General features: G+C 46.9%; 8 protein-coding genes across 8 annotated transcripts; 3 read left to right on the top strand and 5 right to left on the bottom strand.

Moving 5' to 3' along the window:
- Positions 1 to 117: 117 nt before the first annotated feature.
- I302_109160 (uncharacterized protein) lies at positions 118 to 3,603 on the bottom strand (the record flags this gene model as incomplete). The annotated part of the gene is made up of 13 exons (XM_019194889.1): positions 118 to 400; positions 479 to 809; positions 868 to 959; positions 1,031 to 1,101; positions 1,162 to 1,257; positions 1,357 to 1,578; positions 1,667 to 1,859; positions 1,969 to 2,237; positions 2,319 to 2,703; positions 2,802 to 2,866; positions 2,930 to 3,173; positions 3,281 to 3,377; positions 3,483 to 3,603. 13 exons carry the CDS (start codon positions 3,601 to 3,603, stop codon positions 118 to 120), a joined length of 2,469 nt encoding a protein of 822 aa, XP_019043725.1.
- A 325-nt stretch (positions 3,604 to 3,928) lies between these two features.
- Positions 3,929 to 7,708, bottom strand: I302_109159 (ATP-dependent protease La; the record flags this gene model as incomplete). The annotated part of the gene is made up of 14 exons (XM_065870808.1): positions 3,929 to 4,112; positions 4,227 to 4,286; positions 4,358 to 4,500; positions 4,598 to 4,672; positions 4,726 to 4,867; positions 4,958 to 5,163; positions 5,230 to 5,485; positions 5,571 to 5,655; positions 5,713 to 5,804; positions 5,871 to 5,972; positions 6,088 to 6,363; positions 6,483 to 7,222; positions 7,309 to 7,379; positions 7,480 to 7,708. 14 exons carry the CDS (start codon positions 7,706 to 7,708, stop codon positions 3,929 to 3,931), a joined length of 2,661 nt encoding a protein of 886 aa, XP_065726880.1.
- A 530-nt stretch (positions 7,709 to 8,238) lies between these two features.
- I302_109158 (uncharacterized protein) lies at positions 8,239 to 9,419 on the top strand (the record flags this gene model as incomplete). The annotated part of the gene is made up of 7 exons (XM_019194887.1): positions 8,239 to 8,355; positions 8,490 to 8,510; positions 8,606 to 8,805; positions 8,958 to 8,970; positions 9,048 to 9,122; positions 9,190 to 9,199; positions 9,277 to 9,419. 7 exons carry the CDS (start codon positions 8,239 to 8,241, stop codon positions 9,417 to 9,419), a joined length of 579 nt encoding a protein of 192 aa, XP_019043723.1.
- A 971-nt stretch (positions 9,420 to 10,390) lies between these two features.
- On the bottom strand, positions 10,391 to 12,571 carry I302_109157 (uncharacterized protein; the record flags this gene model as incomplete). The annotated part of the gene is made up of 9 exons (XM_019194886.1): positions 10,391 to 10,832; positions 10,905 to 11,020; positions 11,096 to 11,159; positions 11,287 to 11,402; positions 11,539 to 11,596; positions 11,668 to 11,775; positions 11,984 to 12,204; positions 12,324 to 12,341; positions 12,410 to 12,571. 9 exons carry the CDS (start codon positions 12,569 to 12,571, stop codon positions 10,391 to 10,393), a joined length of 1,305 nt encoding a protein of 434 aa, XP_019043722.1.
- Positions 12,572 to 13,335: 764 nt separating this feature from the next.
- On the top strand, positions 13,336 to 14,187 carry I302_109156 (uncharacterized protein; the record flags this gene model as incomplete). Its single annotated transcript, XM_019194885.1, has 2 exons — positions 13,336 to 13,709; positions 13,986 to 14,187. The coding sequence occupies 2 exons, from the start codon at positions 13,336 to 13,338 to the stop codon at positions 14,185 to 14,187; spliced, it is 576 nt and encodes a 191-aa protein (XP_019043721.1).
- Positions 14,188 to 14,768: 581 nt separating this feature from the next.
- I302_109155 (uncharacterized protein) lies at positions 14,769 to 15,877 on the bottom strand (the record flags this gene model as incomplete). The annotated part of the gene is made up of 6 exons (XM_019194884.1): positions 14,769 to 14,798; positions 14,986 to 15,039; positions 15,181 to 15,271; positions 15,466 to 15,614; positions 15,752 to 15,775; positions 15,845 to 15,877. The coding sequence occupies 6 exons, from the start codon at positions 15,875 to 15,877 to the stop codon at positions 14,769 to 14,771; spliced, it is 381 nt and encodes a 126-aa protein (XP_019043720.1).
- A 306-nt stretch (positions 15,878 to 16,183) lies between these two features.
- I302_109154 (uncharacterized protein) lies at positions 16,184 to 17,611 on the top strand (the record flags this gene model as incomplete). The annotated part of the gene is made up of 4 exons (XM_019194883.1): positions 16,184 to 16,241; positions 16,327 to 16,394; positions 16,524 to 16,853; positions 17,093 to 17,611. 4 exons carry the CDS (start codon positions 16,184 to 16,186, stop codon positions 17,609 to 17,611), a joined length of 975 nt encoding a protein of 324 aa, XP_019043719.1.
- A 449-nt stretch (positions 17,612 to 18,060) lies between these two features.
- On the bottom strand, positions 18,061 to 20,434 carry I302_109153 (uncharacterized protein; the record flags this gene model as incomplete). Its single annotated transcript, XM_019194882.1, has 6 exons — positions 18,061 to 18,342; positions 18,414 to 18,963; positions 19,121 to 19,210; positions 19,307 to 19,457; positions 19,655 to 20,054; positions 20,177 to 20,434. The coding sequence occupies 6 exons, from the start codon at positions 20,432 to 20,434 to the stop codon at positions 18,061 to 18,063; spliced, it is 1,731 nt and encodes a 576-aa protein (XP_019043718.1).
- Positions 20,435 to 20,857: the final 423 nt, after the last annotated feature.

Genomic DNA, 20,857 nt, shown 5'->3' with positions numbered 1-20,857 from the left:
AGATGCATTGGTATGATAGTACACCTTAAACAATTTTTACTTACACAGCTGTATCGTACAAATACATGACCTAGACAACAGACTCAGCACAACTAGACAATGACTCATCCAGTCAATCTACATGAGATTATTCATATTACTCGTATTGATATGATTGTTCAACAGGTCAAACCCTTGCAAATCGTTATTATCGAACAGACTGGAGATATCGATGGTCTGATCGCCGGTCCACGAATCGAATGGTAAATTCCACATCATCTCTATCATCGGGTCTTGGGCCGTGGGGTTCGTCATACCTCCGTTGAAGGAATTGCTATTATTGAACGGGAGTGAAATGGGTTCAGGAATGGTGTTCATCATTGGTTGGTCCGTGTTTGGTGGACCGAATGAATTGATCAGCCTATAGAGTGATCGATAAATCAGTTTTGCCTCGATCGTTCTCTCTTAAAGCACGTTGGAAAGGGAGATGATCACTCACGATGCCAGATCCTCTCTAAGACCAGGTAACATCCCACCCATATTATCCAGCCTATCCGTCCAGATATCCGCTTGACTGACAACTCCGACCCCAGGTACAGTGGCGTTATCGCCATTTGTATTCGCGCCAAAGCTAGTACCAGCGCCCACAAGGGTATTATCGTTTGATCTCGACAAACCCATCATGGCGCTTATGTTGTGTTCATTGCCACCGCTGATGTTGTTGGTATCGTTGTTATGCGCTTCACGCCTTTCATCGAACGCTTTGACTAGATCTTCGAAGCAATCTAGGTAGGAGCCTGCGATCGGGAATTGCTGGGCGTAGATGAACACTAAAGACAGGTGAAATGTCAGTCTGACTTTCTGACGGAGTGGGAGTGTACGACTCACAGCATGTAGAGCATGATCGCAAAGCTCTGGATACAGTGGAAGAAGGCAACACCTGAGGATGATTCCATATCACGTGCAGAAGGGTCAATCCACTGAATGTTAGATCGTAACAGGTCAGCAGTGACATCCTTTCATGCGACAAGTCAGCCAGAGGTCGATTCACCTCATGAATATCTTGCACAGTACCCATGTAGCTAAGTTCTTCGAGTCCCTGCGGAGTAACTGACATTCGATCTGTGTTCGAACCGCACATCAGTGGTGGCATTCGAAAGGTCGAATCCAATTGTGACCCACATCCAACACAGCAGCCGCACTACCCGCACAATTGCGCAACCAATAATCCGGGGCATCATCTCGTGCTGCCAAGGGTCTCAAGAGGATTTGCACGCACTGTTTGAGCAACAAACAGACAAGGTCAGCAAGATGTAAACCTGACTGGAAAGAAGTGATGTGTCTATACAAATTGATAAAATGTGCAAGATCACTCACATTATGATACTCAACCTCGAAGAACTCATGCGAACAATTAGGTATCCTATTATCCGTCGGATTCAACGGATAATTTGCTCTCCACATATTCAGTTCGTTTAGTATCCCCTGGATCGCATCGGAGTCCTCGATCTGCCGGAGAGGCTTGTCAACCGTGTAGACCAATTCGTGGATCTTCGATTTAAGTTGGTTCAGGCGGATCGTATGGATGAATGAGGTCATCTAGGAATTCCAGGACAAAAAGCATCAGCATATTGTCCATGAGCAGGAGTTTCTACACAGATCGAAGTTGCTGATGATGGCCACTCACCGAGGTAAAACACCCATATCCATTCCTATATTCGTCTCCTGGCCTGTTAGTCTCAGGCATCAACGCCTGAGCGTTCAATAACTCGCACAGAGCCTCCTGGTCCGCGATGTTCGCGTCGAGATTGATAGGTAGTTCAATATCTATATCTCTATCTTGTATGGCAAATGGTCGCCCGAATTGGATAGCGATCATTCTATATCAATTAACAAAGACTCAAATTAGTACCTTTCCTCTCACGTCATACCATTCCCAACGAGGGATGAAGCAACGACGATGCTGGTGGTAGATGCTGGTAGACTCACCGATCCAATATATAAGCTCCCCACCAGACTCTCTGGCGCATACAATACGCCCTGGGATCCCGCTCCCTAATCTCCTTGGAACGTATCTTCCTATGTAATCCCAGTTCTATCGCTGAGCGAATTGCCAGTCCGCCGGTATGCCATAAGCTCAACTCCGAGGAGGTATGGCGGAATGTATATACTATAAGAAGGAGGAGGGCCTGGACGGTGGTGAGTGACTGGATGGTTGAGAGGGGTGCGAAGTGTCTTAGGGCGGTGTTGAAGTAGACCTAGCGGGGAAAGCCCAGATATCAGCACATCGTACATTTATTACGCCGATTCTTAAGCAGATCAAATAACACTCGACCCACCTCATGCGGTACAGGTCCCTCATTCTCGCACAACTTCGCTCCAAACCCATATAACATCCACAAAAAGAATGCCCCGAAATGATCTTCCACCGATCCCGATATCTCTCCTTCTCTGTGCGTGTTGAGGGGTTGAAGACCGCACAACTTCTTGTAATCCGCTTGCCAACCTTGTATATTCACCCAATCGAGGAACCCATATCTTGATTGCACTCTGTAGTAGACCGTGGTGATGTAATGTATACCGAGGTTTTCTGCTGGTGGGGCAGGTAGGGGTACCTGGTCTGATATGTCTGGGGGATAGGGGTTGAGGTGGATTGTATGTGATGAGGGGGAGAGGCGGTTGATCCGCGGGGAGGTACTTGTGGTGGTCTTGTGTTTGAGAGAGCTGCGAGGGTGGTGCCATCAGTAAGTATAGTTATACATGACTCTGTTATTCAGGACTGGTTCGCCTTGGAGATATGGCCGGGAAATGGCTGCACCTACTGCATCAACACCTTGGCCCAGCCTACACCAGAGCTTCCACCGAGGTACAGCGGATCAGAGCTTCCCTATAGAGTGAAATCATCGATCTCAGTTGGTGACCTACCCTTTGTTTAGAGGTAGGAACTTACATTCAGACTCAAGAACCCAACCCCAGTAGCCAAATTATCATCATCGCTTCCCCTCCTTCCGGACCCACTCGCATCGATATTACCACCCGGGTACGTACTCTGAGAATTTTGACTCTGATTCTGATTTTGAGGACTTTGACTCGATCCAGAAGCCGATGCTGAAGTCGAAGCTGCTATGCTGATCCTCGAGGAGGTAATGTATTCTTCCAATTGTTTAACTCGATTTTCCAATTCTGTTGTATACCTATTGGCATAAATACAAGACATATAAGTATTGAGAACTCGCACATGTTCCACATGTCGAGCAAAGGGAGGAGAGGAGGAAGAGAGAATAGAAAAGATCGGACCCACCTCTGGAGGTATATCTCATTAGCGCTCTTCTCTATAAACTCGCATGGTGTGTCGGCTCGTTGACAATTCCGACATCGACTTCCTTGACCCGGAAGGCCTATTAGATGAAGCACGATCAAGTTGAGCACAAAGCATCCCTCTCGTGTATACAAGATATAAGCAAGCGATGATTGAGGACAAGAGAAAAGGAAGCCAAACCCACATTTCTGTTTCCTACTCCTACATCTCTCGCATGCCAGCCCGCGTCTCTTCCTTGATGTGGATGTGGGGGGTGAGTTGTCCTCCCCTGACCCTAGGGGATGAGAGGAAGTGATGGGCGGCATTATATTTTGTCTATCTTACATCTATAAACACGATTATTGAGGGTGTAAAAGAAGAAAGAAGAGGTACAGCGGAGATAAGCTTGTTGTTAAGTACCGGATATCACTTGACTCCTGACCGGGTTGATCTTGATTGAATCGAATCAATGCGAATCAATCGGACACCTCTCGTAAGATATCTCGTCGAATAACAGTATGCATACTATCTGAGCAGTCAGAGTAATGGGTGTCGGGTGGTTATATACAACGTCAAGTAATATATCAACCAAATTTTGTACTGTACAAAAAGAATGAAAACGTATGTATACAGAGAGCAGTACGCAACAATCTACAACCTCGCATCGACCTTCAACCCCAGCTCCTTCTCACCTCCGCCAACCCAGATATCTTTACCCCAAACTTCCTCGATGGCTTGCTCGATCTTATCTACATATACGAATGTGATGTCCTCTTTCACCTGAGAGGGGACATCTGCAGAGACGTCTGGTCGATTAGATCGAGGGAGGATGATCCTACGCTCAATGCAAGATTAGCTATGAGCATCTTGAGCATCTCGAAAGATGATAATGGTTCCTGCGTTCATACTACATATCAAACGATTTGAGTAGCCAGACACTGCGACTCACTTTTTCACTCCCACTCTGTGAGCTCCTATAACCTTTTCCTTGACACCACCAATTCTCAGACTATCCTCACAAAAGGTGGTATCAGCTTACCTCAGCAAACGAATTACGATGGTCCAGCTGCATTGACTCACCATGATCCCCTCAACGACATCTCACCAGTAATAGCAATCTCACTACTGACAGCCTTGCCGGTTAATAAGCTGACAAACGCTAGCACAGTGGCTATACCTGCACTTGGGCCATCTTTGTGTACAGCTCCTTCGGGTATATGATACTGTCGAAAAGTCATTAGCGATCTTCCGGTCCTCTTTAACCCTAATCGACTGTAATGAAGTAACATTACAATATGTCGAAGTATGAGTGTAACTCACATGAATATCGAACCCTTTCAACGGATCTTCCTCGACCGATTGGACAATACCCAGACTCAAAGAACGCGATTTCACCTATTCCCGTGCAGTCAGCAACGGATCACGCACGGCACTGAGATTCGGCTCACCCAAGTAAGACACAATTCAATACTTTCTCTAAACACTTCACCAAGTCTACCAGTAACTACCAATCTACCCGATCCACCAGGTACGAGAAGCGTCTCGATAACAAGAAGACTACCGTTTCCCGAGCCGTTATACGAAAGACCACTACAAGTAAGTCAATGAATCAATACGAGCCCATCACGAACATGAAGTGCCCTCCATTGAGTAGACAAAGTTGATAGACTGAAAGCTCACTTTACCACACCTGGTCGAACATTACTCTCAGGCCTCTCCCTCCCGTAATGCGACACACCCAAAATCCTCTCTACATCCTCCAAATCAATCTTCGGATCGTACTTTGGCTTCTCGCCATTTGAATCTGGCTCGCGCCAAATGGAATACTCAACAGCCTTGTTCCTACATAATTGCCCAATTTTCCTTTCCAGTTCTCTTACTCCGGACTGCAAATCTCACCGATCGTCAGCTGTGGATGCCCTCGTGGTGGCGATGAGGTACATATAGCTTACCTCTCTTGTATATTCCGTGACGACTTTCTCTAAAACCCCTTCATCCACTTTGATCAACGCACTATCCATTCCGCATTCTTTGATCTGCTTTGGCAACAAGAATTTCTGAGCGATTGCCAACTTCTCGGGGGTGATATAACCCGAGCACTCGATGACTTCGCATCTGTCTAATAAAGGCCATGAGATCGATTCGAGGGTGTTGGCGGTAGCTATGAACAGAACTTGAGATAGGTCGATGGGGACATCTCCGAGATAGCTTTTGGAGGTTCGCATTGTCAGCTGTGATATTTATCAAAGTCCAGTATGGAGCAGCTGAAAGTATGAGCATGAATCGCACTCACTGATCGTGGAAATTCCAATTCTGAGCTGGATCAAGCGCTTCCAAGAGTGCCGCCGACGGATCACCGTGGAATCCCCCGTGGCCAACTACATCATGTCCTCAGCTGATTTCCACATGATTCGATGCACATAATGCCAGCTCACCTTTATCAAGCTCATCGAGCAGTACGAGAGGATTCGATACCCCTACTTTACGCATTGCGTGGACCAGCAAGCCAGGCAACGCGCTCACGTATCTATGATTTTGAGGTTCAGCTGTCCTGCTTATCTCTCTCGGTATGCAATTCGAAGCTGAAGCTTACGTTCGTCTATGTCCCCGAATCTCAGCTTCATCCCTCACTCCTCCGAGGGAGATACGATGGAACTTTCTTCCGAGGGATGTAGCGAGAGATTTGGCAATTGATCTGTAGTGATGGAAAGAGATGTCAGTTGAAGAAAATATCACCTTAATAATGCTTTGACGATACCATAAACAACTAGTGGCACGCAAAAAATTGATCGTGTGAAGTGCACACTTACGTCTTACCAACACCAGGTGGACCAACAAGCAGCAAGATCGGTCCCTTATCCCTATAAACATCGGAAGGAGGCTCATCATCGCCGACTATACCCTGTGAATCAGTTGGGACTTGGTCTGTTGGGATCGATTGTACACTCTGCTTTTCAGTGGCAGGTATAAGAGCTAAAAGATTCCTCCCGTCTTCTTGGTCAATCTTATCGGTAGACGGGTTATGCTGAGCAGAATTGGGCAATTTCTTCTTGTCTTGCGCTTCGTCAAAAAGCTGTTTCTTCAGTCTACCAAACAACGAGATGAATGCGTCAGTCATGTTTCTACCTTCATCTGTTTATTTACATGTGCACAAAGTCCGCCGAGATAACAATAAGAAGGGATATATGTGAGGAGGTCTACCCACCTATAAACAGCCAAATATTCCACCACCCTCTTCTTAACCCCCTCCAATCCCTCATGATCCCCATCCAGCCTCTTTCTCGCACTCTTCAGATCAATCTCGTAATTCTCGCTGACCCTCTTAAATGGTAAAGCTAGTAACCATTCAACATACGTTCTCGATACGCCATAATCGGCCGATTGGGGTGGTATCTTGCTCAAACGGGTCAACTCTCTCTGAATCGTTTCTTTGGCATTGATCGAAAGTTCAGGTAACCGAGTTTGGAACTGGTTGAACAATGATCTCAGATCTTCGGGTACGGAGGATTGTGCTTGACCAGCGGTTGAGGGTGGTTTGCCAGCGACGGAAAGAGGTTGTTTGGGTTTGAGAATTAACGCCTTCGACGTTGGTTTTCCACTTATGTTTTTGTTTGAAGGGGTGATACCTTTTGAGTTCAAGAGGTCGATAAGAATGCCTTGTACTCTCTGAGATCTGGCTTCGGGATCTGGTATACCAAGTAATTCGACTCTGAGATCCCACTCCACTCCGAGGACAGTGACGAGGATATCGGCCAGTAATGATGGAGGTAGATTGTTCATATGGGAATGTAATTCTTCGGGTAGTAACTTCGAGGCGATTGGTATGAGGTCTGTTGCGGGTTGGGTGAGTGAGGGGATTGGGAGGGAAAAGGGGGAGGTAGGGACGGGTATTGATGGGAGGATGGAGAGGATCGGAGGCAGAGAGCGGGGCAGGCGGATTCGGGCCTAGCGAGGGGTCAGCTTCCATTCTGATTTCTTCAGGAAGTCCGCATTGAGTGAAAAGGTGTAACGGTAGATTGACGATCACTCACCAACCCTTGTACATCGAGAAAATATACATCGTCGTCACTTGTGCTCTTGTGGACGTTCTTGATTCGGGCGGCTATGCTCAGGATAGGAGGTATCAAGCCAGCTTCAGCATGAGTTCCTTCAATCATTCCTAAGTCTTTACAAAAGATTTTAGCCATCGATGGTTAACTCACCACACGCCCATCGTCCCACTCTCCTATCGCCCTCTGCAACCGGCACGACCCCCACCATCCCCCTCTCGCCATTCCCACCTTTCCCATTAAGGTTTGACTGGACAGCGTTGAGTACGAGGGTAAGCTGAGTGGTGGATAGGGGGATAGTCAGTCCCATATGTGGATAGAGGACCTGAGGGGAAGGAAGAGGGATGAGGGGGAGTGAGGAGGGGAGGAGGGGTGTTGTCATGGTGTGATACTTGATCCCTCTTAGCGGTGCTCTTTCTGATAGAAGGAGTAAGAAGATGAGAAAAGAGGGGTGATCGAGTACTTGTAAGGACGATCACTGATTTATATATGTATATGTATGATGATGATTGCTAACACGCCTTATCATCGAGGTGAATCTATACAGTAGTGATATATATCGTGCCGGTTAATTTGGTAGATGGTTTTGCCGAGATATACGATATCCGCTATATGTCACGTGATCTGTGTTCAGATTGACTGACCCCGCAACAGATCCCCACACTACTATATAAGTATGACGTGCACCTCATTATTTTACTTTTCACTCGTTTCTTCCTCCTGGGTGCGATCACGATAACGATAACAATCATACATACATACGTACATACATTATATATTTATACATTCATACGAGGTCGACTGTGCAGTACACGCAGCTACATCTCAAGCACCACTGAACCGCCAAATCCGCAAGACAACCGACAATATCTGCTTTAGATAGATAGCTCGAGATAGGATAGATAGATAAAGATGGCACCTCGGTTCCTACTGAATTTCGCAAGGTATTACAACTCGAATTTCGATCGGAGACCTATACCTACTCTGATAGTGACCAATGGGGTGTTGAATACCATCGCAGATGCTTTGGTGAGTGGTCGTTTATTCTCATGTCAGACACAAGGGATCTCACAGATATTCTACATCCCTTTGTACTGTCTGATCAACTGTCAAGGAATGCAAGAGGAAAGGGGGATATTGTGCTGATCACGTTCCTATCCCAGGCACAAACATCTACCATACTAGTGAGTGAAAACAGTCCACCCTTCAACGCGATGAATACAATCTATCTCGCCCACTGCTCTCCCCTTCCAGTGCTAATTCATTGTATCCGAACTAGCTACACACCCCCACGCCCACATCCCCAACACCCTCGTATGACCCCGAACGTACCCTCCGCTTCGCAATATACGGTATGGCGATGGGACCTCTGATAGGACATTGGATGAGGTTGTTGGAGAGGGCCATCCCAGTTAGGATAGGGTCGAAGGGTGCTGGATTGGGGTTGGCGAAGCGTGTAGCTGCGGATCAACTTATCATGTGAGTGTAGTTGTGCTCATGAGATACCATCTGAGATGTGAGGAGGTGCAGGGAGTTCCAGTCCACTAAGAGATTGGGGAAGAAGTTTCTTGTCTGGGATACGTCGAATCTTCAGAGATGAGGTTTAGCTGACGATATGTCACGGACTGTAGGGCACCATTTGGTGTGAGTGTCCTTATATCACTCATGGGAATATCATTCTATCGCTGATCATACTGATTCACCCATCTATCTCAACACAGCTAACCCTCTTCATATCCTCAATGGGATTCATGGAAGGCAGAAGTCTAGAAGGGATCAAAGAGAAATTCTCCGACGTGAGTGTTGTGGAACGTGCTCCGTTGTTCGGTGTGCTGTTACTGACCTTCCAATGTTATTTACCAGATGTACGCCCGTAAGTACACATATATCTGCTCGATATTGACCAATACATATAATCGAGAAAACTGCTGATTGGACAATTGCATGCAGCCGCATTGATAGCAAACTGGAAAGTATGGCCCCTCATCCAAACGATAAACTTCAAATTGATGCCTATCCAATATCGTGTGCCCTTCCAATCGACCTGCGGTATAGCTTGGACATTGTATCTGTCGTTGCTGAACGCCAAGTGAGTGGTGGTTCCGCTAGATTATCAAGCTTTGTGGTGTTGGTGTGCCGGGAGGATGCTGATTGGGCTTCGTATCTAGGGATGATGAGAAACCTTCATCATCATAAACAGCGCAATGTGCATGGACGTATCAACAATCACCTGGGGAGGGACAAAGCTTCGTGTCTGGGTGAATGCAGCAGCAGAGATCATCATTACCGGATACATGGTCCCCATTTACCGTGTACTGTACAATATCGCCTGTCACCATTCAAGCAACATAGATATACAATAATGTAACGATGTATTCGTCTGCAATGAGGATATCCAAGCTCCCCCGTAGAAGCAACTTGGGTATCATCTCGGCAGAATATTCACCTTTCGATCCCTCCCTCATGTTCAGACCCACATTGCACTGTATACTCAGGGGACGGAGGGTTTATCTCAACTAACTTACTTTGCTGTATACTGTACTATGTACTAAGATAAACACTGGAATCAAACCAAGATTACTGCCACTGTTACTGATACTGATACTGGTGTTTATTTTGGTGATAGTGATAGATGGCCAAGTCGCAGTGCACGGCAATCCAGCAATATCACAGTTGCTGAACATGTCTTTGGACTTGATTGATGTGTTTCGAAATAGGTTATAGTAGTTTTGGTTGTAGTCGTGGTAGACATCGAGATACAGTACAGTTGATTAAATTGATCCTAGATGCATTGCACGATACACGAGAACCGATTCATACTACCCTGCATATCTATATAATGATCTTGATACACCAAGTTATATACTTGCTACGAAATACTATACCTGCATTCACCAGAAAGTAAATCACGATAACCACGAGAATAAACCAAACTTCAACCATCGAACATCAACCATCAACCAACCTCGAAATATTTCTAAGATACATATGGATCTCTTTATCACTCCCCTTTGAATCACAGTCTCTTTCCTCGTCGATCATATCCTCCATTCTCTTCCGATGCCTACCTTCCCTCCAAGCTCTGTCTCGCCTCTCTTAATTCACTCTCAGTAGGCGGATGATCAAATACCGCGTCCCCCTCCGGCGCACCAGGAACAGTCGTTAGCGCTCTATTGAGGGTCATCCTTTTTACTCCATCTTCCAGCCCATTCGAGGAAGGTTCATTCTCCTCCGTCAAGGTCTTTTCACTTCCTTCTTTCTCTGTTGGTTCTGCCGCGCCATTCGGAGCTGGAGCAGCATCACCAGCTGGCGGTGTAGTGGTTGTCGGAGGGGTAGGGCTCTTCAACACCTCCAGATTATCTACCTTCTCCACCTGACCCGTGGCCACTGCTCCCTGGACTGGATGTAATCCCTCCATGGCAGCTTTGATACCGTTCCCTGAAGGTGGGTAGATCTTCTCGCCTTGTTCGTTTATCCTCGAACCGTCCGGAGCGATGTGGCAGAATCTGCAAAGTAGCACGGAATCAAGGTTAGTCAGGGGTATGAAGGACACAGGTTGAGATGGATATCCCACTCACTCGGTTATAGTTTTCCAATACGGTTTATGGTTGAATTCAAATACGTAGTCGCCGCCGAATTCTGAGTCCAATTGAGCGGCTGGGACGAGCTCGGTGAGTTTGGGGTTGAATCGGATCTACATCATGAGAGGGACGTGGATCAGTAAATGAAGTATTCAAATCAAGTCCTGATGGAATCGTATTGAGCTCACCTTGTCTCTGGTAATTGGATCCAAGAACGGTGTGATACCGGTGAAGAAAGCGTTAATCCACCAGCTACATGTATTACCGAGTGAAGTCAGCAAAAGTCACCACGATCGTCGTCCTGATCTGAGAGTCGTGGAGATGACAAGTAGAGTGTCATAGAGAGTGAGATAGAGAGACTTTTTATAGAAAAACTCACGGCATGTTCACTACCAGACCTCTACCCAACCTCTCGACATAATGGTTTTGCAGGATATTGAGCACTTGTCTTGCGACAGCGATGGAAGGGTTGGACTGCGAGGTAGCTGACTTGTACTGCATACACGATTTAGCATCAGCTGAACCCCTCTAACCTGCATGGCTGGTAGGTGTATGACGGTACACGATATGGCAGTCGGTGCAGAAGTGAGACCAGGATAGGCAGAACAAGTGATAGGCAATGACAACTCACATCAACGATGATAGCGACTTGTTCCTGTCCAGGAGGCATGAAGTCGAGTGCTCGTTCACTATATTTCCGGATGCCATGAATCAGCCTAGTCCCTGTTATAAGATCAGGCCGAGAGGAAAACACGCTTACAGGTGATAAATCAGATGTCGGATCTGTCTCGGACTTCGTTCGGTGTTCTCTCGTCCAGGTCTCATGTAGAGTATGGGTCGAGCGTCAACGTCAAATCCGGTGAGGATGCTGTGGTTGATCAAAGCAATGGTGTTAGCACATGCTATGATCCACTCAAATCGTGCTATTACGTCTGTTCCCACTGGGGTTGATCTTCAACCCAGAACTGAGAGAATGTACGCCGATATGTATCTTTTCGTGACTTCCAATCAATTCTGGCCAGATCCACTGCCAGCTTCTCTCCATCTACTACCACCTCAAGAGAAACCCCACTCACATCTTCCCCGTCTCAGCCTCAACACCCACATCATCAGGACTAATCAACTCAGGCTTGTACTCCCTCCTCCACTCGATGGTACCCTGGATCCTCTTCTTGGCGTCGTCCATCTTCCACTTGGCCGCTCGCATGTACCTGGGATGAGTACCCGGATCATTGAGGAATCGGAGTTCCCAGGGGTGGTATGGGTCTGTCGATGGGAGGATGAGGGTTGATGTGAACTGGGAAGTATAGTGATAGAGTGATTAGCAATGATAAGGCGGGCATGGACGGTTCTTCGTATATATCTCTGATGAGATGATATATTCTGTTGAACATGCGATGAGAGAGGGACACTTACAGCTTTCAGCTCTTCGATCTAGATGACAGGTGATCATCAGCACCACATTCTCAGAGTGAGGTGGAGTAAAGGAGACGAGGATTTACCTGCTTGAGTTGCGTCTCATTGTAATCCCATTTCTTTTTAACGCTGCTCTCCTGACTTGGTTCAGTGAAGATATCAGAGGTAGCGTTGGCTTTGGGCTGTTTGGCGAGTGAGGAAGAAGAAGATGAGGCTGATTTGTTTGATCTGGTGAAGAAGGATGACATGGTGTGGTGTGATACTCGATGGAACTATAGATAAGAGATACACGGTAGGATGATGGAGCTGGTTAGATTAATTATAATTGAATATAGGTGAGGAGGATGAATCTTTTCTATGTATAGATGTATAGATGGATAGATGGATGATCTACGATCTACGTCGTTCTGTGATACTACCTAGTATGTATATAAAGAGTAAAGAATCAAGATGGATGTATGATAAGTCCCCTTCGGTCTGAACGGTGAGTGTGAGTGTGTTGGTAATTGTCTCGGCCATACATAATATGCTAGCAATGCATCCACTCCACTCCACTTACGCGAGATGATGATACGATCTCACTCGTAATTAGACTTGTTCCGATAAACCGTACTTTCACTTTCGCACACCGAGTGAATCACTAACCTAACCCACTACGTAGTACTTGGCAATTCAAGGCCGAGATTGATGACTACATGCTCGGTTTCTCCGCTTATGTAACTCGCGTCTCTTGACCGCCCCCCGAAGGAATTATCCCCGTTACTTCTATGATATATACCGACGGAATAAAAAGCAGGTGATAAGGTGTAACCGGGTAACATATCCACGTCATTTCATATATTGGGGCAAAACTGCCACATTCCCACTCACTCACGCCATTATCACTGCTCACTGTGCCCCGCTGTACTAACCAGCTTGATTGACCCTTTCAACCTCACCTCACCTCATATCATCTTCCTTAACCTTCTACCCCTCTAACCTATACTACCAACCCAAACAAAACACCAACACCATGTCAATCGAAAACCTCACCATCGACGACACAGAATCAACCCAAATCGACATCCAATCCCGACCCGAGCGAAAGGCCCGAAAAGCCCTCGAAGGTCTCGGTTTGAAGAGGGTACAAGGAATCCAACGAGTTACTCTCAGAAGACCCAAGGGTGTGCTCATGGTCGTAGCTCAACCAGAGGTATACAAGGCCCCCGGATCAGATTGTTATATCGTATTTGGAGAGGCTAAATTGGAGGATCCCTCATCAGCTGCTCAATTGCAAGCTCAGGCTCAGCTTGCGGCTTCCAGTCAGGCTGCTCAGAAGGCGCATGCGCAGGGTGGGTTCAAGGAGGGGGTGCCTAAGAGTTTGGAAGATTTGATGGGTGGTGATGAGTGAGTGCATTCTATCCATAGTGGCAGCTAGGGGTGGGATGGGGGCGTAGTATACTATGAAAGCTAGGGGCTGGATGGGGGAATACAATTCATATAATAAGGATTTATACTGACTATTTCTTTGTCTAACTATCACTTCTATATCTATCAAAACTATCAAACGATCTACGTACCATTCATTTCATAATGATCATCACCCACTTCCCCGTATCTCACAATACAACTCATCTGATATACACCCCATCGTACTTGGTATAACCCCAACCCAACCCACAGAGCCCCAGCTCTCGAAGACTCCGATAAACCCGCCTCTCAACCAGCCACCACCGACGCCCCCGCTCCTGCCGATGGCGACGCCGACGTCAAGATCTCCGAGGAAGATGTGAACCTCGTTGTAGCTCAGACTGGATGTACAGAGGAGAAGGCCAAGGAGGCTTTGAAAGCTGAGAAGGGAGATTTGATCAATGCTAGTGAGTAATTTTCCAACACAGATAAGGTATATGGTGGGACGCTGACTTGTGTTACGTGTAGTCATGAGAATCGGATAGGTCGTTCGGTCGAAAGGATTCCGGGGTAGATGAACAGGAAAACTCGTGAGTTTCAATGTACCACTTATGACGCCCAAGGGGCAGAGACTTTGTTCCGTTGTACAAACTCTAGCTGATGAAGTATCTCTCCTGTAGCTTACACGTGGATGGAGATCGAGGTAGAAGGATGAGGGGTGGAATGTATATATCAGGTAGAAGAGTAAGAGTGGAATGGAATGATCAAAAAAGCATGAATCCTGTGCATTTTTCTGGTTCTATTTCTCGGATTCGCTTGATTATCCTTACTCAATGGACCAGTCCATACTCAGAAGCACGGCTCAAGTTAGCTTTCACATCGTCTGTCCACCGATGGCAGGTTATACGCGCAGAGCGATCAGATCATAAGCATTTGATTTGTTACTATCTTCTGCCAGCTTGATTCACGATAATTGACAGATGTGCATAAATCATTATGGGTATATACTGGACTCCTTCCCTCTCCACATCATCCCTAGCAGGACGAGTGAACACCTTAAGCAGCCTGACGCTGTTGGCTGTGGAACTGTATATTACAGAGAGATGATCAGCGTAAGCCTGGACACATACAATATGCTTTGGCAGCAGCAGGCTGACCCTGGTGCAGGTAAATATAAATAGCATAGCCGAATTTGAGAAGCACCAAAGCGAAGAACAATGATCTTTTGCGACAGGACAACGATAAGAGATCAAGAGCAGAAATCGAAACTCACGATATCTTTCAACTGCGAGTTGGCCTCGTCGAATTGCTTCTCGAGGTATTTCGACTGTTCCCGCAAGTGAAGCGAATTAGCGTCTGTCTATCTGTTTTCATATCTGCTGTATGACAATTCTGTAAAGACAAGGTTTCGAGAGTACTGGTTGATTCATTCCCGTTGATCTGACGCGATAGGACCAACCCAACTCACCTTCTTGGTCAGCGTGCTTAGCTCTTCAGTTATCTGCTTCTCCTGCGCCGAATGCTCCGAGTCTACGTCTTTACGATCCTGCTCTATGAACCTGTACCAAAGCATGTTAGCAATCAGCACGTGCTACTGTGGAGCGACCACTAAACCCGGGTGTGCCATTTGGTCTAATCATTCGCCTTCCTCACACCGTCCCATCCTCGGATCCACCATATCTGTTTCCATTGCAATACCTCCAGCTCTCCTTCCCGATCTTCTGCCTTACTAAGGAATATCGCGAACACTCACATCTTCCCCACACCCTTGTACATCGCCCCACTCCCATCCCTAGGTACATTATCCAGCTCTCTGACAGTCAACGAGAGAATCTTCTTCTCCTTTTCCTTTGATTGGATCTGAGCTCGGACGAGGGAGAGCTGTTTCTGCGATTGGATTGCCTATTTGCGTGTGGAGTATCAGCTCAATGCGCGCTCTGATGATAATTCACTATGTCCTGAGCTGTCGTCGAGATTGCTGAGAAGATAGGACGTATCGATGATCGTCTGAAAAGATAGGACTGGTCGACTTGACTTACCTGTTGTTGAATCTGGGTGAGGATCTGAAAAGCAAAAGTTAGCTCATTTATACTATTCCCACGATGACAGCTGAGGAAATCCTGTTTGCTCACCTTCCTCAGCGTATCGTCTGATAGACCTGACATCGTGTTCGTAATGCTAGAGTTGCTGTATGAGTAGAACATAGAACAGCGAAGAGAGATGGGATATCCTATATATGCATTTCAACACTGCAGTACAGTACTGTTGTTCGTGTCTCTCTCGGTGACCAGTTCCGTCGGCATTCTGCATTCTGACTGCTTGGTGCTAAAATTGATTCCGTCGTTTCTTCGTTGCCACCCATAAACCTATAAATATCAAAGCATCTCACTCGTTCACTTTGATTCTACCTCTCTCATCTACCTCACTCTGCCATCAGTGATCAAAGTACGACCAAGAACCCAGATACAACAATGGGTAAAGCAGAAGCGGGCTCAGCAAAAGCTATAGGAAACGCCATCAAGGCGAAGGGTGGGTTGGGTGTTCTCAACCTTCTCATTGATCTCAAAGAGCCAAATACTGACTCATGACATGGTTTTGTGTGTCATTTCTACAGGTCTGGGCAGACTACGTTGGTACTGCCAAGTATGTGAAAAGCAATGTCGAGATGAGAATGGGTTCCAGGTGGGTCCTGATTCTCCTACCTACATCTGTTTCCGTGCCCCTCTGCCCTCCCACATATTTGACCCATCTACGTCTCACATGCAAGTCAAGCACCAAGATCAAGACAGCTAACATACTTCACTCACCCAGGCGCACTGCCGCTCCGAACCCCACATGCGCAAGATCCTCCTCCTAGGCCCCAAAGCAGGCGCAGCAATCAACGACTATTCCCAACAATTCCAATCCGAATTCCTACTCCTCCTCCGAACCCGACACCAGACGAATCGAGTAAGGGCCAACGCAGTGTACAACGAGTACATCCAGGATAAACATCATATTCACATGAATTCCACTCGGTGGGTTACGTTGAGCGGGTTTATCCAGACGCTGGGGAAGGAGGGGATAGTTCATGTGGATGAGGATGAGAAGGGATTGTGGATTACTTGGGTTGATAATAGGCCGGAAACGTTGGCTAGGCAGGTGGGTTTTTATGGTTTTTGGGTGACCTGATGAGAAGATGCTGGGGAGGGTGTTGGGTTCTGTTATTTGAGTTGAGTGGAGAGAAGTATTAGGTCACCTTTGTGTTGGGATCTTGCGTATATGCGGTGCTGTTGTTCAGCAAGGGAGGTGGTTATAACATCGATGTCCATTGCCAGTCATCGTTCTTATAACATGAATGGTAAGAGACCATTGCTGATATACTGTAATCAATCACCCAGGCCGCAGCGCAGAAGAAAGACCGAGCCACAATGGACGGCGAAGAGCGAGAACGTAAGATGCTAGAAGAACAAATCTCTCGAGCGAAGTTACAACAAGAGGCGAATGGCGCCGAACAATCAAAGGGGTTGGAAAAGAAGGAAGGGGAGAAGATAAGCTTGAATCTGTTCGGTACAACACCTACAGCAGGTACGAATGGAGATACCGCAAATGGAGGTGGAGGTGAAGACGAAAAGAAGGAAGAAGAGCCGAAACCAACGATTGGATCGGGATTCTCCACTTTCTCCACACCCAGCACCAAACCCATCAGTATCAATCCTCTCAAACGCCCAGCTCCAATGAACGTCTTCAAATCTTCCAAAACTCCCAAAACGGACTCTAGTAGAGATGAGATGAACGGAGGAGGGAAGAGAACGATGAGTGAGGTGGAGAGGCTGATGAAGGAGGATCAGGCCAGGAAGAGTAGTAAGTCTGGGGGAGGTGGGTATAGGGGGATGGGACCGTCAAGGGGTGGGAGGTAGAGGAGGAGGATCTAATGGTCTGAGTGTCAGAACATCTGTTGTATTTCTGTGATATCACTGTATGAATATCATATCATTTCCAATTCAATCAAGAGATATCTGATATTTGCTGTTCTCCGAGGGCGCAGCTGAAATCATGAGTGAGAGGATCTGACTACTCGGACCATGCTGGTATTCCTACCGAATCAGACACAAGGTTTACCTCGCGATGTACTTGACGAGTACGTATATCGTATTTCATGAGGGGAGTCATAAAACGCATAAGAGATGGAACAATAGGGGTGATTATCGTATCGTATAGTGTCGTATATACAACCTAAAGAAATACCAACAAAAAAGATACAAACAGAATATCAACAACATAAGAATCCAAGTGAAAGATATACAAAATATAATTTGAGTTAAGCAGATGTGAGATTTGGGACAGTATAGTGAATCTGCGAAATACTTTAAATGGACGTTGTCGATCCCCTCCTCCCATGTCCCGTAGGACTCCTAGGTATAAGCGGTGTGTTCTCATTCTCCTCATCACTGCCATCCTCACTGCTACTCCCCCATAACCCGTATAACCTCTCTCTGGCTGATCGGAACAAACCAACCCATGAACTCTCCCTTTGTCTGGGTATCTCCGCTCCGGGAAGATGGTCCGGTGGATTTGTAACAGGAGTGAGGGTCGATCCTTTTACTGCGCCGCCTGGAGGGAGGGTCACATCTGCTCGGCAAGTTGGGCACTGAACAAAGTACCAATGTATCTATCAGCTTTCAGTCTGATGTATGTACGGTACTCGTCACTCAAACTCACAAGTTTTCTCCACTTCATCAACCACTCGTCGCACTCCTCCTTATGAAAAACATGACCACAAGGTAATATCCTAACTACATCGCCCTTTTCGAAATTGTCCATGCAGATCGCACATTCATCTTTCGAGAAATACTGTCTCTTCACATGATGTCGGTGTCGTCTCTTATTCTTATGCTTCGATGCGGACGCTGAGGCCCCCTCGAGGGGTGACGAGGGAAGTTCGATCGATACTGACACCGGCGGTGGGGTACGAACTTCCGAAGGCGAGATGGGTGGAGGGGGGTGTTCTAATGCCGGTGAATGTGGGATGGCCGAAGATGAAGATGCGATTTGCGATTCATCGGTCACTTCTGTATCTACGGCGGTGGGTTTCTTGTTGATGAGTATTGAATGACTTGGTGAATGTGATCTTGATCGGGATTGAGATTGTTGTGAATGGACGGATCGATCAGACGACGAGTCGTCTTTCTCCCATACGATGTCGGGCGTCCAGATTCGCTCGGGGAGGGAGAGGACGATCATAGGTGGCGCGCGATCTTTTTCGCGTTGTCTGTATCAGCGGGTAAGAGGTGTTAGCATTGATGAAGATTCTCTTATTTCCGAGGGGGACAATACACTACTGGCGGTATCGAGTACAGCTGGTCATGCTAAAAGAGAAGTGACAAGTGACATGACGTAGAGCGAGAAAGAGAGAGACTATCACTAACCTAGCAACTCTGATCCGATGGATGGCAACAGTCGCCAAAAGGAACAAACTGGGCATGAGCAATGCGAAAGACAGCAGACTCGTGAGTGCTCTACAATGCCATAACATATCAAGTCAGCTTGTGAATTCGATTTCAACGATGTATGGATATGATCTTTGGAGCTGAACTCAAAAGGGAATCACCCACCCAGACTCATCAGACCCTTGAGACAGATCTATCCATAAACCCTCTCTCTCCTGTTTACCAGACGACGTACCATTTGCCAGTAGATCCCTCAGAGCCAAGTACGAGGCTCGGGAGACGAATACGGAGGGGATGAAGATCGAGTCTGTATCTTCTGCAATACCGGTCAGACCAGTTATCAGTACTGACACATTCAACGTTGCCTGTGACTCGTCAAGGGTTTTTTTTCAGAATCAAAATCAGAATCGAAAATCATGAATGTAATCCGACGTTCGTGATTTATCACATATCCAGAATTAAAGCCTGCCGAGCGGCGATTTAGATGATCGATGAAGGAAGGGCCCCACTCACCAGGACTAAACATAGTAATCAAACTCTCCCTCTTCCTCCCCTCCTCATCGCTCTCCCCCAAATGAGCCACACTATCCCCAACAACCACCGCATGCGCACCCCTATCCTGAGCCGCGCGAACCTTCGTCGCAAAGTCACACCCACCCCTTTCGACCAGGACGATCTGATAGCTCTCTCCAGCTGGCGGGTGGGGTGGTAGGCGGGGTAATCCCAGAGGAGGGAGACACGCCAAGTTGGAGTTGTCTGGGATGAAGGTGTTATCGTCGAGGGAGAGGGAGAGCTTGGAGAAGGGGATGAGGAATCCTGAGAGTGGGAGTGGGAGGGATAAGTGGTTGAGATCGGGGAACGAAGCGGGTCGATGAGGGAGGGTTAGGTTGAGTGGGTGGGATAAGGGTGGGAGCTGGGGGTGGCAAAGTTAGCTTTGATATTTCTTGTTATACTTTGAAGTGCGAGTTATGTATGATTGTACTGTAGGAGTACGAGGTGGATGGGAGGAAAGTAGGTAACACAGGACAAGCTCACATGAATCACCACCTCTCCTTCCCCACCCATACTTAACCATCTGGCCAACCAACCTTTATTGGTATCCGTTCTGGGAAGATTCATAAGCGGTACAGAGCCTAGATCGAAGCTCGTCAAGTCGAACATCCCACTCTGGGCATCTTGATCGTGATGAGTATGAGTCGGAGCTGGGGCGGTCGAAGGTACTGCCAGACTGTATACCAGGCCTAGGGAGAACACGAGGACCCATAATCGGGTGATGGGAGTGAGGGATATCATCCCTTTTGGATCTGTTTTCGATCGTATATCCTGGACGAATGTTCTGAGGTGTCAATGTCGATGCTTGAGCTGATGATGTTGAACAGTCCTGATGGATATGCTCTGATGGGTATGATCAACGATGATGATCAAAAGATAAGATGAAGAGGATGAGAGGTGAATTGATCAAAGGTAGTTTGGGTAGGTTCGAGGATGAATCAAGGATGACACAATCACATTATTGCTATTCAATCTGCCGGCACATGAGCACATCTCATACGCGGTGAAAATACAGTAAGTCATCCAACCCATACTACTTTACTAGCAGTGTATCCAAATTTCACTATACACCATGCACACAGTCCACCCAAACGGATACTGTAAGCCCAATGATGCATATCCATATTCACATGCTCATGCTACTCTGATATGGAACAAGGAAAC

The sequence above is a fragment of the Kwoniella bestiolae genome, chromosome 8, assembly GCF_000512585.2.
Source record: "Kwoniella bestiolae CBS 10118 chromosome 8, complete sequence".
Lineage (NCBI taxonomy): Eukaryota > Fungi > Basidiomycota > Tremellomycetes > Tremellales > Cryptococcaceae > Kwoniella > Kwoniella bestiolae.
This window is presented reverse-complemented; position numbering and strand designations above follow the sequence as displayed.